Here is a 14470-nt window from a genome sequence, read left to right as displayed (position 1 = left end):
GGATGTTGGCCTTCTAGGTAGAGTTCCTCTGTCCAGTGTCTGTGTTCTTTTGCCCATCTTAATCTTTTATTTTTATTGGCCAGTCTGAGATTTGGCTTTTTCTTTGCAACTCTGCCTAGAAGGCCAGCATCCCGGAGTCACCTCTTCACTGATGACGTTGAGACTGGTGTTTTCCATGTACTATTTAATGAAGCTACCAGTTGAGGACTTGTGAGGCGTCTGTTTCTTCAATGCTGGGGGAAGCTAACACAATGTGCCACTGGAACACAGGAGTGATGGTTGAGAATAATGAGCCTCTGTACGCCTATTTGGATATTCCATTAAAAATCAGTCGTTTACAGCTACAATAGTAATTTACAACATTAACAATGTCTACACTGTATTTCTGATCAATTTGATATTATTTTAATGGACAATAAATTAGCTTTTCTTTCAAAAACAAGGATGTTTCTAAATGACCCCAAACTTTTGAACAGTAGTGTATATATATATATTTGACATTTCTTCACATTTTCAAAGATTACATTTATATTTTCCAACAGGGCTATACATTTGGGTGTGTTTTTTTTCTCGCCTGAGTAGCCTCATTTCACTGCCAAAATTAAAATTAAACCATCTAGTGTTCAGCGAAATAACAACACAATGTCAAATACAGGTAGCCTAGTCAAATAATTAACATCCAATCACATTAACCGTTACTTTCTCGCGGGAAACCTTCACTCTTGCACTGACATTTGTAAAAGAAACATGACAATTAGAAAAATAAGCCACAGGAGTTTTTTGAGCGAGAATAAAGATTACTTTCGAGTGGTAAGACATGTATAAAAGCAACAGATACCATTAATTAGAAGGGGCTAGAAGTGTCTTTATATGGTGAGCTACCGAGTGGCTAGGACAGGCAAGCCCCATACTATTGTGGCGGACTTAATACTTCCTGCTACCCGGATATGGCTGGGACAATGCTGGGGGAAAAGGCCAAAAAAACTATACAGACAATATCTTCATCAAACAACACTGTTTTACGATGCATCAGTAACATGGCAGGAGATGTTTTGAAACAATTACTGCTTCGCATACAAGCCAGTGAATTATATGCGTTACAGCTGGATGAGTCAACAGACGTGGCGGGCCTGGCACAGCTCCTGGTATATGTCCGTTACGTTAATGGGAGTCAATTAAGGAAGACATCCTCTTCTGCAAACCACTGGAAACCAGGACAACATGAGAGGATATTTTTAAAGTACTGGACAGCTTTGTGACATCACATGGATTTTGGTGGACTTTGGTGGTCAAGATATGTTGGTATCTGGATGCGCAAAAGCCAATGCAGGGAGACATAGTAGAGTGGTAATGCGCATGCAAGGAGTTTCTCCTGACACTACTTGGGTACACTGCAGCATCCACCGAGAGGCTCTTGCTGCCAAGGGAATGCCTGACCGCTTTAAAGACGTTTTGGACACTACAGTGAAAATGGTTAACTTTCTTAAAGCAAGACCCATAAACTCTTGTGTATTTTCTGCATTATGCAATGATATAGGCAGCGACCATGTAACACTTTTACAACATACAGAAGTGCACTGGTTATCAAGAGGCAAAGTATTGACACGTTTTTTTAAATTGAGAGACGAGCTTAAAGTTTTCTTTACTGACCATAATTTTCACTTGTCTGACCGCTTGCATGATGACGAGTTTCTCACATGATTGGCCTGTCTGGGTGATGTTTTTTCTCACCTGAATGATCTGAATCTAGGATTACAGGGACTCTCCGCAACTATATTCAATGTGCGGGACAAAATTGAGGCTATGATTAAGAAGTAGGAGCTCTTTTCTGTATTCATTAACAAGGACAACACACAGGTCTTTCCATCATTGTATAATTTATTTTGTGCGCAAATGAACTCAAGCTTATGGACAATGTAAAATGTGATATAGAGAAGCACCTGAGTGAGCTTGGTGCACAATTACCCAGGTACTTTCCCGAAATGGACAACACAAACAACTGAATTCGTTATCCCTTTCATGCCCTGCCTCCAGTCCACTTATCGATATCTGAACAAGAGAGCCTCACAGAAATTTCAACAAGCGATTCTGTGGAAATGTAATTTAATCAGAAGCCACTGCCAGATATCTGGATAGGGCTGCGCTCAGAGTTTCTTGCCTTGGCAAATCGCGCTGTTAAGACACCAATGCCCTTTGCAACCACGTACCTATGTGAGAGTGGATTCTCGGCCCTCACTAGCATGAAAACTAAATACAGGCACAGACTGTGTGGAAAATTATTTAAGACTGAGATTCTCTCCAATACAACCCAACATTGCAGAGTTATGTGCATCCTTTCAAGCACACCCTTCTAATTAACCTGTGGTGAGTTATTCACAATTTTTTGATGAACAAATAAGGTTTTATATGTAAGATGGCTAAATAAAGAGCAAAATTATTGATTATTATTATCTTATTATTTGTACCCTGGTCCTATAAGAGCTCTGTCACTTCCCACGAGCCGGGTTGTGACAGAAACTCACACTCATTCTTATGTTTAATAAATGTATCGTATAGTGTGTGTGTGGCAGGCTTACAATGATGGCAAAAAAACTACATTTGAAAGTGCGCTGACCCTGGTGCTGGAGGTTGAGAGAAATGTACAGTATATTTATGGGTCGGAAAATGGATGTGTCAAATGGTCGTGTCCCTCTTCTCCATTTCATAACCAGACTGACCAGTGTACTGTACATGCATGTGAGCATATTATTGGAAACTGATGGAATGATGCCGACAGAATGCGCCAATCAGCCTTGGGACAGCTAAATTTAACAGCGCTTGTCACTTACACAAAATGTCTGTTATGCTACATGTCAAAATAACCCAGGAGGAGTTGGAAAATAGTTGTTAAGGCAGATGAGCGCAGGCCTAGAGTTTCAAACTGAGATTCCTAAAGAGTTTAAATACTGTCAAGCTTAAAGGGATAGTTCCCCCAAATTACAAAATGACATATATTGGGGATATTGACTTGCATTGGCTTTGTTCCACAAATGCTAAAACATTAGAATTTGGAGACAGTGGCCAGGTTAACAAAACCAAAGCATGGATTGTTGTCATACCTTGTCCATAGACTGCTTACAGGGCAAGTAAATCAAATTGTATTTGTGAAATGCTTTCTAAACAACATGTGTAGACAAACATTACGGGCCCTTCCCAACAAAGCAGAGAGACAAAATATAAAAATAATAACACAAGGAATAAATTCACAATGAGTAACGATAACTTGGCTATATACACAGTGTACCAGTACCGAGTCAATGTGCAGGGGTACGAGGTAATTGAGGTAGATTTGAAAATATAATCTCAGTGCAAGAGGCGTCACTACAGTCCCTGGTTCGAATCCAGGCTGTATCACATCTGGCCGTGATTGGGAGTCCCATAGGGCGTCTCAAATGGCCCGGCGTCATCTGGGTTTTGCCGGGGTAGGCTGTCATTGTAAGTAACAATTTGTTCTTAACTGACTTGCCCAGTTAAATAAAGGTTAAATAAAAAAAAATTAAAGATAATAAAGAGTAACAGCAGCATATGTGATGAGTCAAAAGACTTAGTGTGAAAAGGGTCAACGTAGGTAGTCCGGGTAGCTATTAGTTAAATAGTTTCCCAATAGCTACCAGGACGAACTATTCAGCAGTCTTATGGCTTGGGGGTAGAAGCTGTTCAGGGTCCTGTTGATTCCAGACTTGGTGCATCGGTACCGCTTGCTGTGCGGTAGCAGAGAGAAGAGTCTATGACGACTTGGGTGGCTTGAATCTTTGACATCTTTTAGGGCCTTCCTCTGACACCGCCTTTATAGAGGTCCCTGATGTCAGGGAGTTTTTTCCCAGTGATGTACTGGGCCGTACGTAAACCCTCTTCAGTGCCTTGTGGTCAGATGCCAAGCAGTTGCCATATCAAGCGGTCAATGGTGCAGCTGTCAAACTTTTTGAGGATCTGAACTGATATGTACTTTTGTAATTTGTGTAAACTATCCCTTTAAATGTGTCTAAAGGAATCTACACAGTGCTTCAAAATAGCTTTTTTGCTTTTATTGATCCTAGTTTGAATCCATAGTCCTTGTCTGGGAAATGGAGCTAAATGGTGGTATTGAGCAAAATATACTACTGTAAGTGATGAAGGAAAGTAATGAATATAATCTCTCTCTACTTGCAGTCCATCGATCCCGGGCAGCAGTTCACGTGGGAACACTCCAACCTGGAAGTCAACAAACCAAAGAACAGATATGCTAACGTGATAGCATATGACCACTCCAGAGTCCTGCTATCGGCTATTGACGGTAAGCAGCTCTCCCCTTGCCTTGAATTGTCTGTCATGTGACTGTCTACTTCTATAGAGTACCAGTGTCTTCTGTGCCCTAGGAGTACTAGCATACACTGAGCTATGGTATCTAGGGCTATGACGGTCATGGAATTTGGGGTAACGATTATTTGTTACGCACACACACACACACATATACATACATACAGTACATACTAATTAACCAATTCCATTGAATATTTCCCATAGAGAGAAAACATTTTTAAAAAAGAACATAAACACACTGGCTCTTCCGGGCCAGTAAATTGATGCTAATGGGAAGAAAACTGATAAATAAAGACGTTCAGAGTCCCTTTGCAGTCTCCCAGAAAGCTCATGCAGCTGAGAGTGTTGATGGACCCCATTAACTAGCCATAAACACACATCTGTGCGGCAACATCGAAGCCTTCGCGAGGGAGGAAACCGCTACTCTGCCAGACAGGCTTGTGGGACTTCCCCCTGGAGCTCCAAACAAAGCCTTTGGCAACCAGGACTTCTTAGATTAAGTTATTTTGGCGTAAGGGACATGTCTGTATAAGTTGCTCACCAACCGAGCGACTGACTGTCGGGATTGGGATGGAGGACGTTTTCCTCGGGTGCTTTTAGAATCCCCTGAAGTGTGTGGTAGGCTATTAGCATTGACTGCATAGAGGGGAATTGGGTGATACTTAACTTGAACCCTCTGTCGTTATAGGCCCACATAACAAAGTCATGATAGTGTTATAACAGATGTCATAAACAGTCATGTCAGATGATTGTAACTGACACAACACGTTCAGCATCATCTATTGACTCATAGTCATTAATCGTGTCCACAGCGTGTTGTTATAGTTGTGTTCCGTAAGCCAGACATGAATACCACTTGATTTATTCCTTTTTACACTGCCACAGGTCTTTAGTTGGCCAACCTACGTGTCCCCCCCCCTCCCCACTTTGAACTCCGAATGATTCATCAAAATTTGTCTCTTTTCATTGTAACATTCCTCACCAGATGAATGCACGTTATGTAAGCTAACATCTGTATAGTCAGTTTTCCACTATGCTCTGATCCAAAGCTGTCCCTGGACTTTATTTGTAACTCATTTGAGACGCAGTTCAAAGTGGACCAACTTGAGTCACTGGCCAGCTGTTTCTCAAAAGGTCAGTGCAGCTAAAATGGAGAAATCACAACATAACCTAATTACGGTTTTCTGTGCTTGATCGAGGAGCTTTTAATGTCCAGGTATACTGGTTATTCTCCAATTGTTGGAAAGTTATGATACCGTCATAAATTGTGATAGCAGGTCGATGATGTATTAGCAGAGAGAAGCAGACTCATGGCCTCTTTCCTGAGGGAACAGGCCAGCATAGAACTCTAAAAGAGGGCTTTTACCAAAAGTTACTTCAGTGTGGATTATGCCTCGTAAAATGGATAACCATTCAAATTCCAACCACACACACCACTTTTAGCCTATTTTAGGACACATTGCCAAATATGTAGGTGATTCTTTGATTGTTTGCCAGTAAGTTTGATATCTGCATGTTATTAGTTGTGTTTCTTTTCTGATAATGGTATTAGTTTTGCAAGCAGATGGCTGCGTTTCGCACAAATTCTGAGTGACACTCCGGCCATCTGCAGAGAAACCGAATATGCTTCCAGACACTGTCTTGTTTTCATTAAACCATAATAATGTGTCTTTTTCCTTACACGTCCCTTTCATTTTGAAAGCTGGGGGCTTAATTGTCTTTATCCCTTGTCCATTATGGAAATATACAGCCAGGCAACGGCTGCATGAAAAGGTTTAGCAGGGAAAAGGAAGGGAGGGAGAAAAAAGACGGGTAAGAAATGTCGGGTTTTGAATGAGCTCACATTTTCTTTTTTAGTCTTTTTTTTTTTTTTTTTGCACTGAATAAGTTACCTGGGAGAAAAAGGGAGGGGTGGATGAAAGGGGGGAGAGTTGGAGCACGGGCGGCTGGCTATGCAAACGTGGCATCCATGCAGATGAGACTTATCTTGGTAGACCATGTGTGCGCTGGGCCCCCAACTGCCAGTCCTGAAGCATTGACTAGCTGTCAGCTCCGTCTTCGCCTCTCCCCGGATTGGGAAAAAAAACAACTGCTTTCATTTAGCAACCGGTGAGAGAAGGAGAGTAGGTGGAGGTTGTGGAAGAAAAACAGTTTCGCCTGGTTTCGTTGTTTTGTTTTTCTCTGTGAGGTTGAGGGGTGAGGTGGGGCGGAGGTTTTTTTCAAAGCTAAACTTTATCTCCGCCTTGAAGTTTCACTGTAGATAGCGGAAATGCTATTTTTGGAGTCATCAAAGTTACATTCAAGAGTATGATAACAATTGACACAGTGATTCAACTTGTAGGCAGCCATTTTGTGTGGATGGATGACACAAAAGGCACACAATGGCAAAGCCTAAATGAAAAACACAGTACACTTAGACTGTATGCCTGGGTAGTTCCTGGCTGAGTAAACTAACTCTGGATTTGTGCCCTTTTAGTCAGAAAGAACTCAGTCAGGATTAAGTGTTGTTCAATGTCAAAACAACTCAAGGTATTGAGTAGCAGGGGTCTGAACCTCTAAGCACTAGCAGAGTGGGACTTCACTTTTCACAGTACCTGCTAGTCTAGTGGATGGACTAACGCTATTGATCCCAATCAAAGCCAAAGCCACTGTTGTGTCGCTCATCGTTTTTCCCCCGTCTGTCGTACAACCAAAGTGAATCACTCCCCATACACACACCACTCCCCCACCCCCCCAACCAGACACCATCCTTTCTAATCACTTTCCCTCATCTTTCCTAGGTATCCCTGGAAGTGATTACATCAATTCCAACTACATCGACGGCTATAGGAAGCAGAATGCATACATCGCCACGCAGGGCTCGCTGCCCGAGACGTTTGGTGACTTCTGGAGGATGATCTGGGAACAGCGGAGTGCCAACATCGTCATGATGACCAAGCTGGAAGAGAGGTCCAGGGTAAGCACAGATCTGGAATCAGCCCTATGGGATTCATTATTCATTTGATTGTCATGCACAGGTCTAGGTCTGTTACACAGGTCCATTTTATCCTACCCTGACATTAGCCATAGTCGCCGAAACAAAATGGAGTCATTCTACAAATGTACATTTAAATATATGGCAGAAGTGTCATATCATTGGATTTGTAAAGTAGAAAATGTCTAAATGTAATTATGTCTTCGTTATATATTCTACCTCAGTCGTCCACATTTTGATATCAGTGTATGTGGTCTGTAAAGCAAACATACTGCAATATAATTTCAGATTCCAAATTAGGTGTAATTCAATTCACCTATTTTCCATTGTTTACTTCCAAGCTTCATTGAAACAGCAACATCATAGCCTAACCCATGACACATCATGGCTATCCATTTGCTTCTGTGATGCAAATACAACATTTAACCTGTCTGGGGTATGTGGGACGATTTCGTCCCACCTACGTAACAGCTACTGAAATTCCAGTGGCGCGATTTTTGAATCGTTAGAAATACTATTACTTCAATTTCTCAAACATATGACTATTTTACAGCTATTTAAAGACAAGAATCTCGTTAATCTAACCCCACTGTCCGATTTCAAAAAGGCTTTACAACGAAAGCAAAACATTAGATTATGTCAGCAGAGTGCCCAGCCAGAAAAAATCAGACAGCCATTTTTCAAGCTAGCATATCATGTCACATAAACCCAAACCACAGCTAAATGCAGCACTAACCTTTGATGATCTTCATCAGATGACACACCTAGGACATTGTGTTATACAATACATGCATGTCTGTTCAATCAAGTTCATATTTATATCAAAAAACAGCTTTTTGCATTAGCATGTGACGTTCAGAAAACGCATAACCCCCGGCAAACTTCCGTTGAATTTACTAACAGTTTGCTAAATTACTCACGATAAACGTTCACAAAAAGCATAACAATTATTTTAAGAATTATAGATACATTACTCCTCTATGCACTCGATATGTCCGATTTTAAAATAGCTTTTCGGATGAAGCACATTTTGCAATAATCTAAGTACATAGCCCGGCATTACAGGGCTAGCTATTTAGATACCCACCCAGGTCAGCATCCACCAAAATCACATTTCCTATAAGAAAAATGTTCTTACCTTGCTTGTTCTTCATCAGAATACACTGCCAGGACTTCTACTTCAATAACAAATGTTGGTTTGGTCCCAAATAATCCATCGTTATATCCAAACAGCGACGTTTTGTTCGTGAGTTCTAGAATGCTTCTTCCCGGTTTCGCGCATGGCGCATTGGCGTGTCAAAAATGTCTAAATATTCCATTACCGTACTTCGAAGCATGTCAACCGCTGTTTAAAACCAATTTTTATGCCATTTATGTCGTAGAGAAGTGATAATATTCCGACCGGGAGTATGCATTGAGCCTAAACAGCCGAATAAAATTTCTCCTCAGAAGCGACTCATGCACGCGCATCATTCAAAGGTCCTCGGAGCAGCCACTTACAAAAGGCGATAATCTGTTTCAACCTGAGGCTCCCTCGTAAACCTTCAGTTATTTCGCGGGCTCTGAGAGCCTATTGGAGCCCTGGGAATTGTCACGTTACAGCTAAGATCCTTACTTTTCAATAAAAAGATGCAAGACGCACGACTCCTTGTCAGACAGGGTACTTCCTGCTTGAAACCTTGTCAGGTTTTTGCCTGCCATAGGAGTTCTGTTATACTCACAGACACCATTCAAACAGTTTTAGAAAATTCAGAGTGTTTTCTATCCAAACCTGAACAATAATATGCATATTCTAGCTTCTGAGTTGGTGTAGGAGGCAGTTAAAAATGGGAACATATTTTTCCAAAATTGTCAATACTGCCCCCTAGCCCAGACAGGTTAACATTTTCCTAGAACTCCCCATTCCTCCTTTCATTCTGTGTTCATATTTCTATGTGTGTTTTGTCATGTTCCTTCAGATGCCCTCATATTTCTTCTCTAAGGCAAGACATCTTGCATTCTGTTTTCAATGGATGTCACTCACTCACTTATTTGCCACAACATGAGTTTCCCTTTTCTTCTTTTTAGTATTAGTGCTGCTATACCGTTATTGCAATTAGTTGCATGGTCACTAGGATAGCCAGCTGCTGGTAAAATGTTAATGCTAGTTGTAAAATGTCAGTCATTCGGTACAAGAACCAAGCACACAGCACCTTTCACTCTTTCAAATTTAAAAGACAAACACTTTGTGTCTGGCACTGCAAGGTCTCTTATGTATGTTTGAAATCACAAAGAAATAAATACTGCATGGTCTCCACAAGTTGCAAGTTCACTACTTTCACACAATTCCGCCTCTAAAGATCATTCATTACTTGTTTCTCTTACTTGTTTCTTGTCTCTCAAGAGGAGAACAATTCCATGTATTCCACCTTACGATTTTACTGTATTACCTGGAAGAACTGTCTGAACAGATGTTGTGAATGGATTAATTTCACTCTTCGCTAGCCTACAGTGCCTTCAAAAAGTATTCACTCCCCTTTACGTTTTACACATTTTGTTGTGTTACAGCCTGAATTTAAAATGGATGGATTTTGTCACTGCCCTACATACAAAACCCCATAATGTCAAAGTAGAAATATGTTTTTCAATATTTTTATTAACATTTATTTTTTTAACTGAACCCCTTTATTATGGCAAGTCTAAACAAGTTCAGGAGTAAAAATGTGCTTATCAAGTCACATAATAAGTTGCATGGACTCACTCTGTGTGCAATAATAGTGTTTATCATGATTTTTGAATGACCTCATCTCTGTACCCCACACATACAATTATCTGTAAAGTCCCTCAGTCGTGTAGTGAATTTCAAGAACAGATTCAACCACAAAGACCGAGGAGGTTCTTGAATGCTTCGACAAAGAAGGGAACCTTTTGGATGATAAAAAAGCAGACATTGAATATCCCTTTGAACATGGTGAAGTTATTAATTACACTTTGTATGGTGTATCAATACACCCAATCACTACAAAGATACAGGTATCCTTCCTAATTCAGTTGCTGGAGAGGAAGGAAACCACTCAGGGATTTCACCATGAGGCCAATGGGGACTTTAAAACAGTTACAGAGTTTAATGGCTATGAAAGGAGAAAACTGAGGATTGATCAACAACATTGTAGTTACTCCAAAATAGTAACCTATATGACAGAGTGAAAAGAAGGAAGCATCTACAGAATAAAAATATTCCAAAACATGCATCCTGTTTGCAACAAGTGGCAAACGTAATACTGTAACAAAATGTGGCAAAGCAATGTGGCAAAGCAATATTGGTAAATCCATTATAACACATTACTGAGTTCCACTCTCCATATTTCCAAGCATAGTGGTGGCTGCATCATGTTATGTGTTTTCAGGATAAAACAGAATGGAGCTATGCACAGGCAAAATCCTAGAGGAAAACCTGGTTCACCAGACACTGACAGTGAATGTTCCTGAGTGGCCCGAGTTACAGTTTTGACTTGTCTTCTTGAAAATCTATGGCAAGACCTGAAAATGGTATTCTAGCAATGATCAACGACCAATTTGACAGAGCTTGAAGAATTTTGAAAATAATAATTGGCAAATGTTGCACAATCCAGGTGTGGAAAGCTTTTAGAGACTTACCCAGAAAGACTCAAAGGGTAATCTTTGCCAAAGGTTATTCTTCAAAGTATTGACTCAGGGGTGTGAATACTTATGTAAATTAGATATTTCAGTATTTAATTTGCAATACATTTGCAAAAAAACTGTTTTCACTTTGTCATTATAAAAATGTATGTAATTCATTTTGAATTCATGCTGTAGCAAAACAAAATATGGAATAAATCAAGGGGTATGGATACTTTCTGAAGGCACTGTATATTGTAGACCCAAGTGCATGTTTTGACCATTGTCTGGTTCTAGTTGTTAGTTGCTTTAGATAATGAAGTATCACATAAGAATGACTCATAGTTTTGTGAATATATACAAAAGCTGCCTCATAGACCTTTGTCAAGCTTTAGCGCATTGTTTGACAACATTTGATGATGAAATATGCTTCATTTTGCTGCTAACTAATGCCCCCATCTTCTGTATCGATCTTTTAGATAATGGCGCCGGAGGGATTGGCTGCCGTTTTACGGGCTCCAAACCAACTGTTCTATTTTGTTCGTTTTTTTTGCATTGTGTGTAACTCATTTTGTACATAATGTTGCTGCTACCATCTCTTATGACCGAAAATAGCTTCTGAACATCAGAACAGCAACTATTCACCTCGGACTGGACAAAGTTTTTTTCTTTATTGAGTCCGGCGCTAACGATATACTGCTTTGTCGAGACTAGGTCCAAATCGTGAAGAAAAGACATAGAAAAAGGGGGAGGAGGGCGGGGTGCCTTGTAAGAATTCGCCAACGAGTAGGTAAACCGCCACTACCCTCCGTATTATTGGCCAATGTGCAATCATTGGAAAACAAACTAGACAATCTACGATTAAGACTATTCTACCAACGGGACATTAAGAACTGTAATATCTTATGATTCACTGAGACATGGATAAACGATGACACAGATAATATAGAGCTTGCTGGCTTCTCTGTGCATTGGCAGGACAGAGCAGCTAAGTCTTGTAAGACGAGGGGTGGGGGTGTGTGTCTATTTGTTAATAACTGCTGGTGCGCTATGTCTAATATCAAAGAAGTCTTGCAGTATTACTCGTCTGAGGTAGAATACCTCATGATAAGCTGTAGACCACAGTATCTACTCAACGAGCTGTATAAGTCCATAAGCAAACAAGAAAATGCTCAAACAAGAAAACGCTCCTAGTGGCCGGGGACTTTAATGCAGGCAAACTTAAATCCGTTTTACCTAATTTCTACCAGCATGTCACATATGCAACCAGAGGAAAGAAAACTCTAGACAACCTTTACTCCACACACAGAGACGCATACAAAGTTCTCCCTCGACCTCCATTTGGCAAATCTGACCATAATTCTATCCTCCTGATTCCTGCTTACAAGCAAAAACTAAAGCAGGAAGTAACAGTGACTCGCTCAATACGTAAGTGGTCTGATGACGCGGATGCTACGCTATAGGACTGTTTTGCTAGCGGAGACTGGAATATGTTCCGGGATTCATCAAATGGTATTGAGGAGTATACCACCTCAGTCACCGGCTTCATCGACGACGTCATCCCAACAGTGACCTTACGTACATATCCCAACCAGAAGCCATAGCTAAATTCTAGAGCTGCCGCTGTCAAGGAGCGGGACACTAATCCTGGCGCTTATAAGGAATTCCGCTATGCGCTCAGATGAACCATCAAACAAACAAAACGTCAATACAGGACTAAGATTAAATCCTACTATACCAGCTCTGATGCTTGTCGGATGTGGCAGTGCTTGAAAACTAATTACGGACTACAAAGTGAAACACAGCCGCTAGCTGCCCCGAGATGCGAGCCTGCCAGACGGGCTAAATGCCTTTTATGCTCGCTTCGAGGCAAGCAACATTGAAGCATGCATGAGAGCACCAGCTGTTCCGGATCACGCTCTCCATAGCCGATGTGAGCAAGACCTTTAAACAGGTCAACATTCACAAAGCCGCAGGGCCAGACGAATTAACAGGATGTGTACTCAAAGCATGCACGGACCAACTGGCAAGTGTCTTCACTGACATTTTCAACCTCTCCCTAACCGAGTCTGTAATACCTACATGTTTCAAACAGACCACCATAGTCCCTGTGCCCAAGACAGCGAAGGCTACCTGCCTAAATTATTACTTCCCTGTAGCACTCGTGTCGGTAGCCATGAAGTGCTTTGAAAGGCTGGTCCTGACTCACATCAACAGCTTCATGCCAGAAACCCAAGACCCAATCCAATTGGGTGGGGGTCAATGTAAATACAAGGTGGTGTCAGATGTATGCTTCAAAAATGGTCAAAGTCTCCAGTCACCCAAGTCATAGACTGTTCTCTCTGCTACCGCACGGCAAGCGGTACCGGAGCGCCAAGTCTAGGACCAAAAGGCTCCTTAACAGCTTCTACCCCAAGCCATAAGACTGCTGAACAATTAATCAAATGGCCACCTGGACTATTTACATTGACCCTCCCCCCCTTTGTTTTTACACTGCTGCTACTCACTGTTTATTATCTATGCATAGTCATTTTACAAATTACCTCGACTAACCTGTACCCCCACACATTGACTTGGCACCGGTACCCCCTGTATATAGCCTTGTTATTGTTATGTAATTTTCTTGTTACTTTTCTTATTGCTTTAGTTCATTTAGTAAATATTTTCTTAACTCTATTTCTTGAACTGCATTGTTGGTTAAGGGCTTGTAAGTAAGAATTTCACGGTTGTATTCGGCGCATGTGACAAATTTGATTTGTCTCGATTGACTTTCATCAACAATATATTAGCTTCCATTGTATGTAAGATGAGGGTAGTACAGTGTATGACGTAAGGCATCTGCATAAGGACTATTCGAGTTCACTGTGCTTTCCTCTGGCAGCGAAATTACAATACTGTAATGGAAGTAGTGTTTTATTAGCTGTTCGCTGGGCAACAAAAACGCTATAATCATAATAAACCTGTGCCTGTAATGTGATTGGAAAACTGTGGTTAAGATTGTAATTATAGAGCCTGTCAGGCTAACAAATAGCACTGTCGGGCTTCAGTGGAACGTCTTAGCTGGGCCTGTTTCCTCCATTGTGAAATCACACAAGTCAGCACAGCAGCGTAGGAAAGACTTGGCAGCCTCGCTTTCCTGTTTGCCTTGTATTGACTTTCCTTTATGAAGCTGGATGAGTATTTGCCAGTTATGTCTATTAGGGTCTATTCTATCTCAGACAGTGATTCAGAGAGTTAGAGGGAAGAAATGGAGCATTGAGGATCAGATCGGATATGAACTTTATTGTGATTCAACAATTGTTGGGGATGTGTAGCAGGGGAGTCCTGCCCATTGAAACTAAGGGGGGCGCAGACCCTCTCAGATGAATTATTTGTACACTGAAAATATAGCAGATATTGGTTATTTGTCTCATTATTCAAATAAAGCAAAGTTGGTAATTAGTTCCTTCTCAACAATAATAGGTGCAATGATGCCTATGTATATTAGAAACTGGTTAGAGACAGAGTTGTTAGAAGGTGTGACCAAACCAGTTGTCTAAT

At 41.0% G+C, this 14470-nt stretch overlaps 1 protein-coding gene across 42 annotated transcripts in view; it reads left to right on the top strand.

The window, feature by feature from the left end:
• Nucleotides 1–14470, top strand: part of LOC115194257 (receptor-type tyrosine-protein phosphatase delta) — a 393126-nt gene that overhangs the window by 361538 nt on the left and 17118 nt on the right. For all 42 annotated transcript variants that reach the window (XM_029753824.1, XM_029753815.1, XM_029753802.1 and 39 more), the window contains 2 exons: nt 4189–4312; nt 7119–7294. In XM_029753824.1, the coding sequence (XP_029609684.1) occupies nt 4189–4312; nt 7119–7294 (300 nt within the window). The remainder of the gene's footprint in view (nt 1–4188; nt 4313–7118; nt 7295–14470) is intronic.

The sequence above is a fragment of the Salmo trutta genome, chromosome 5, assembly GCF_901001165.1.
Source record: "Salmo trutta chromosome 5, fSalTru1.1, whole genome shotgun sequence".
Lineage (NCBI taxonomy): Eukaryota > Metazoa > Chordata > Actinopteri > Salmoniformes > Salmonidae > Salmo > Salmo trutta.
Note: the sequence above shows the minus strand (reverse complement) of the source record. Positions and strands in the feature narration are given on the sequence as shown.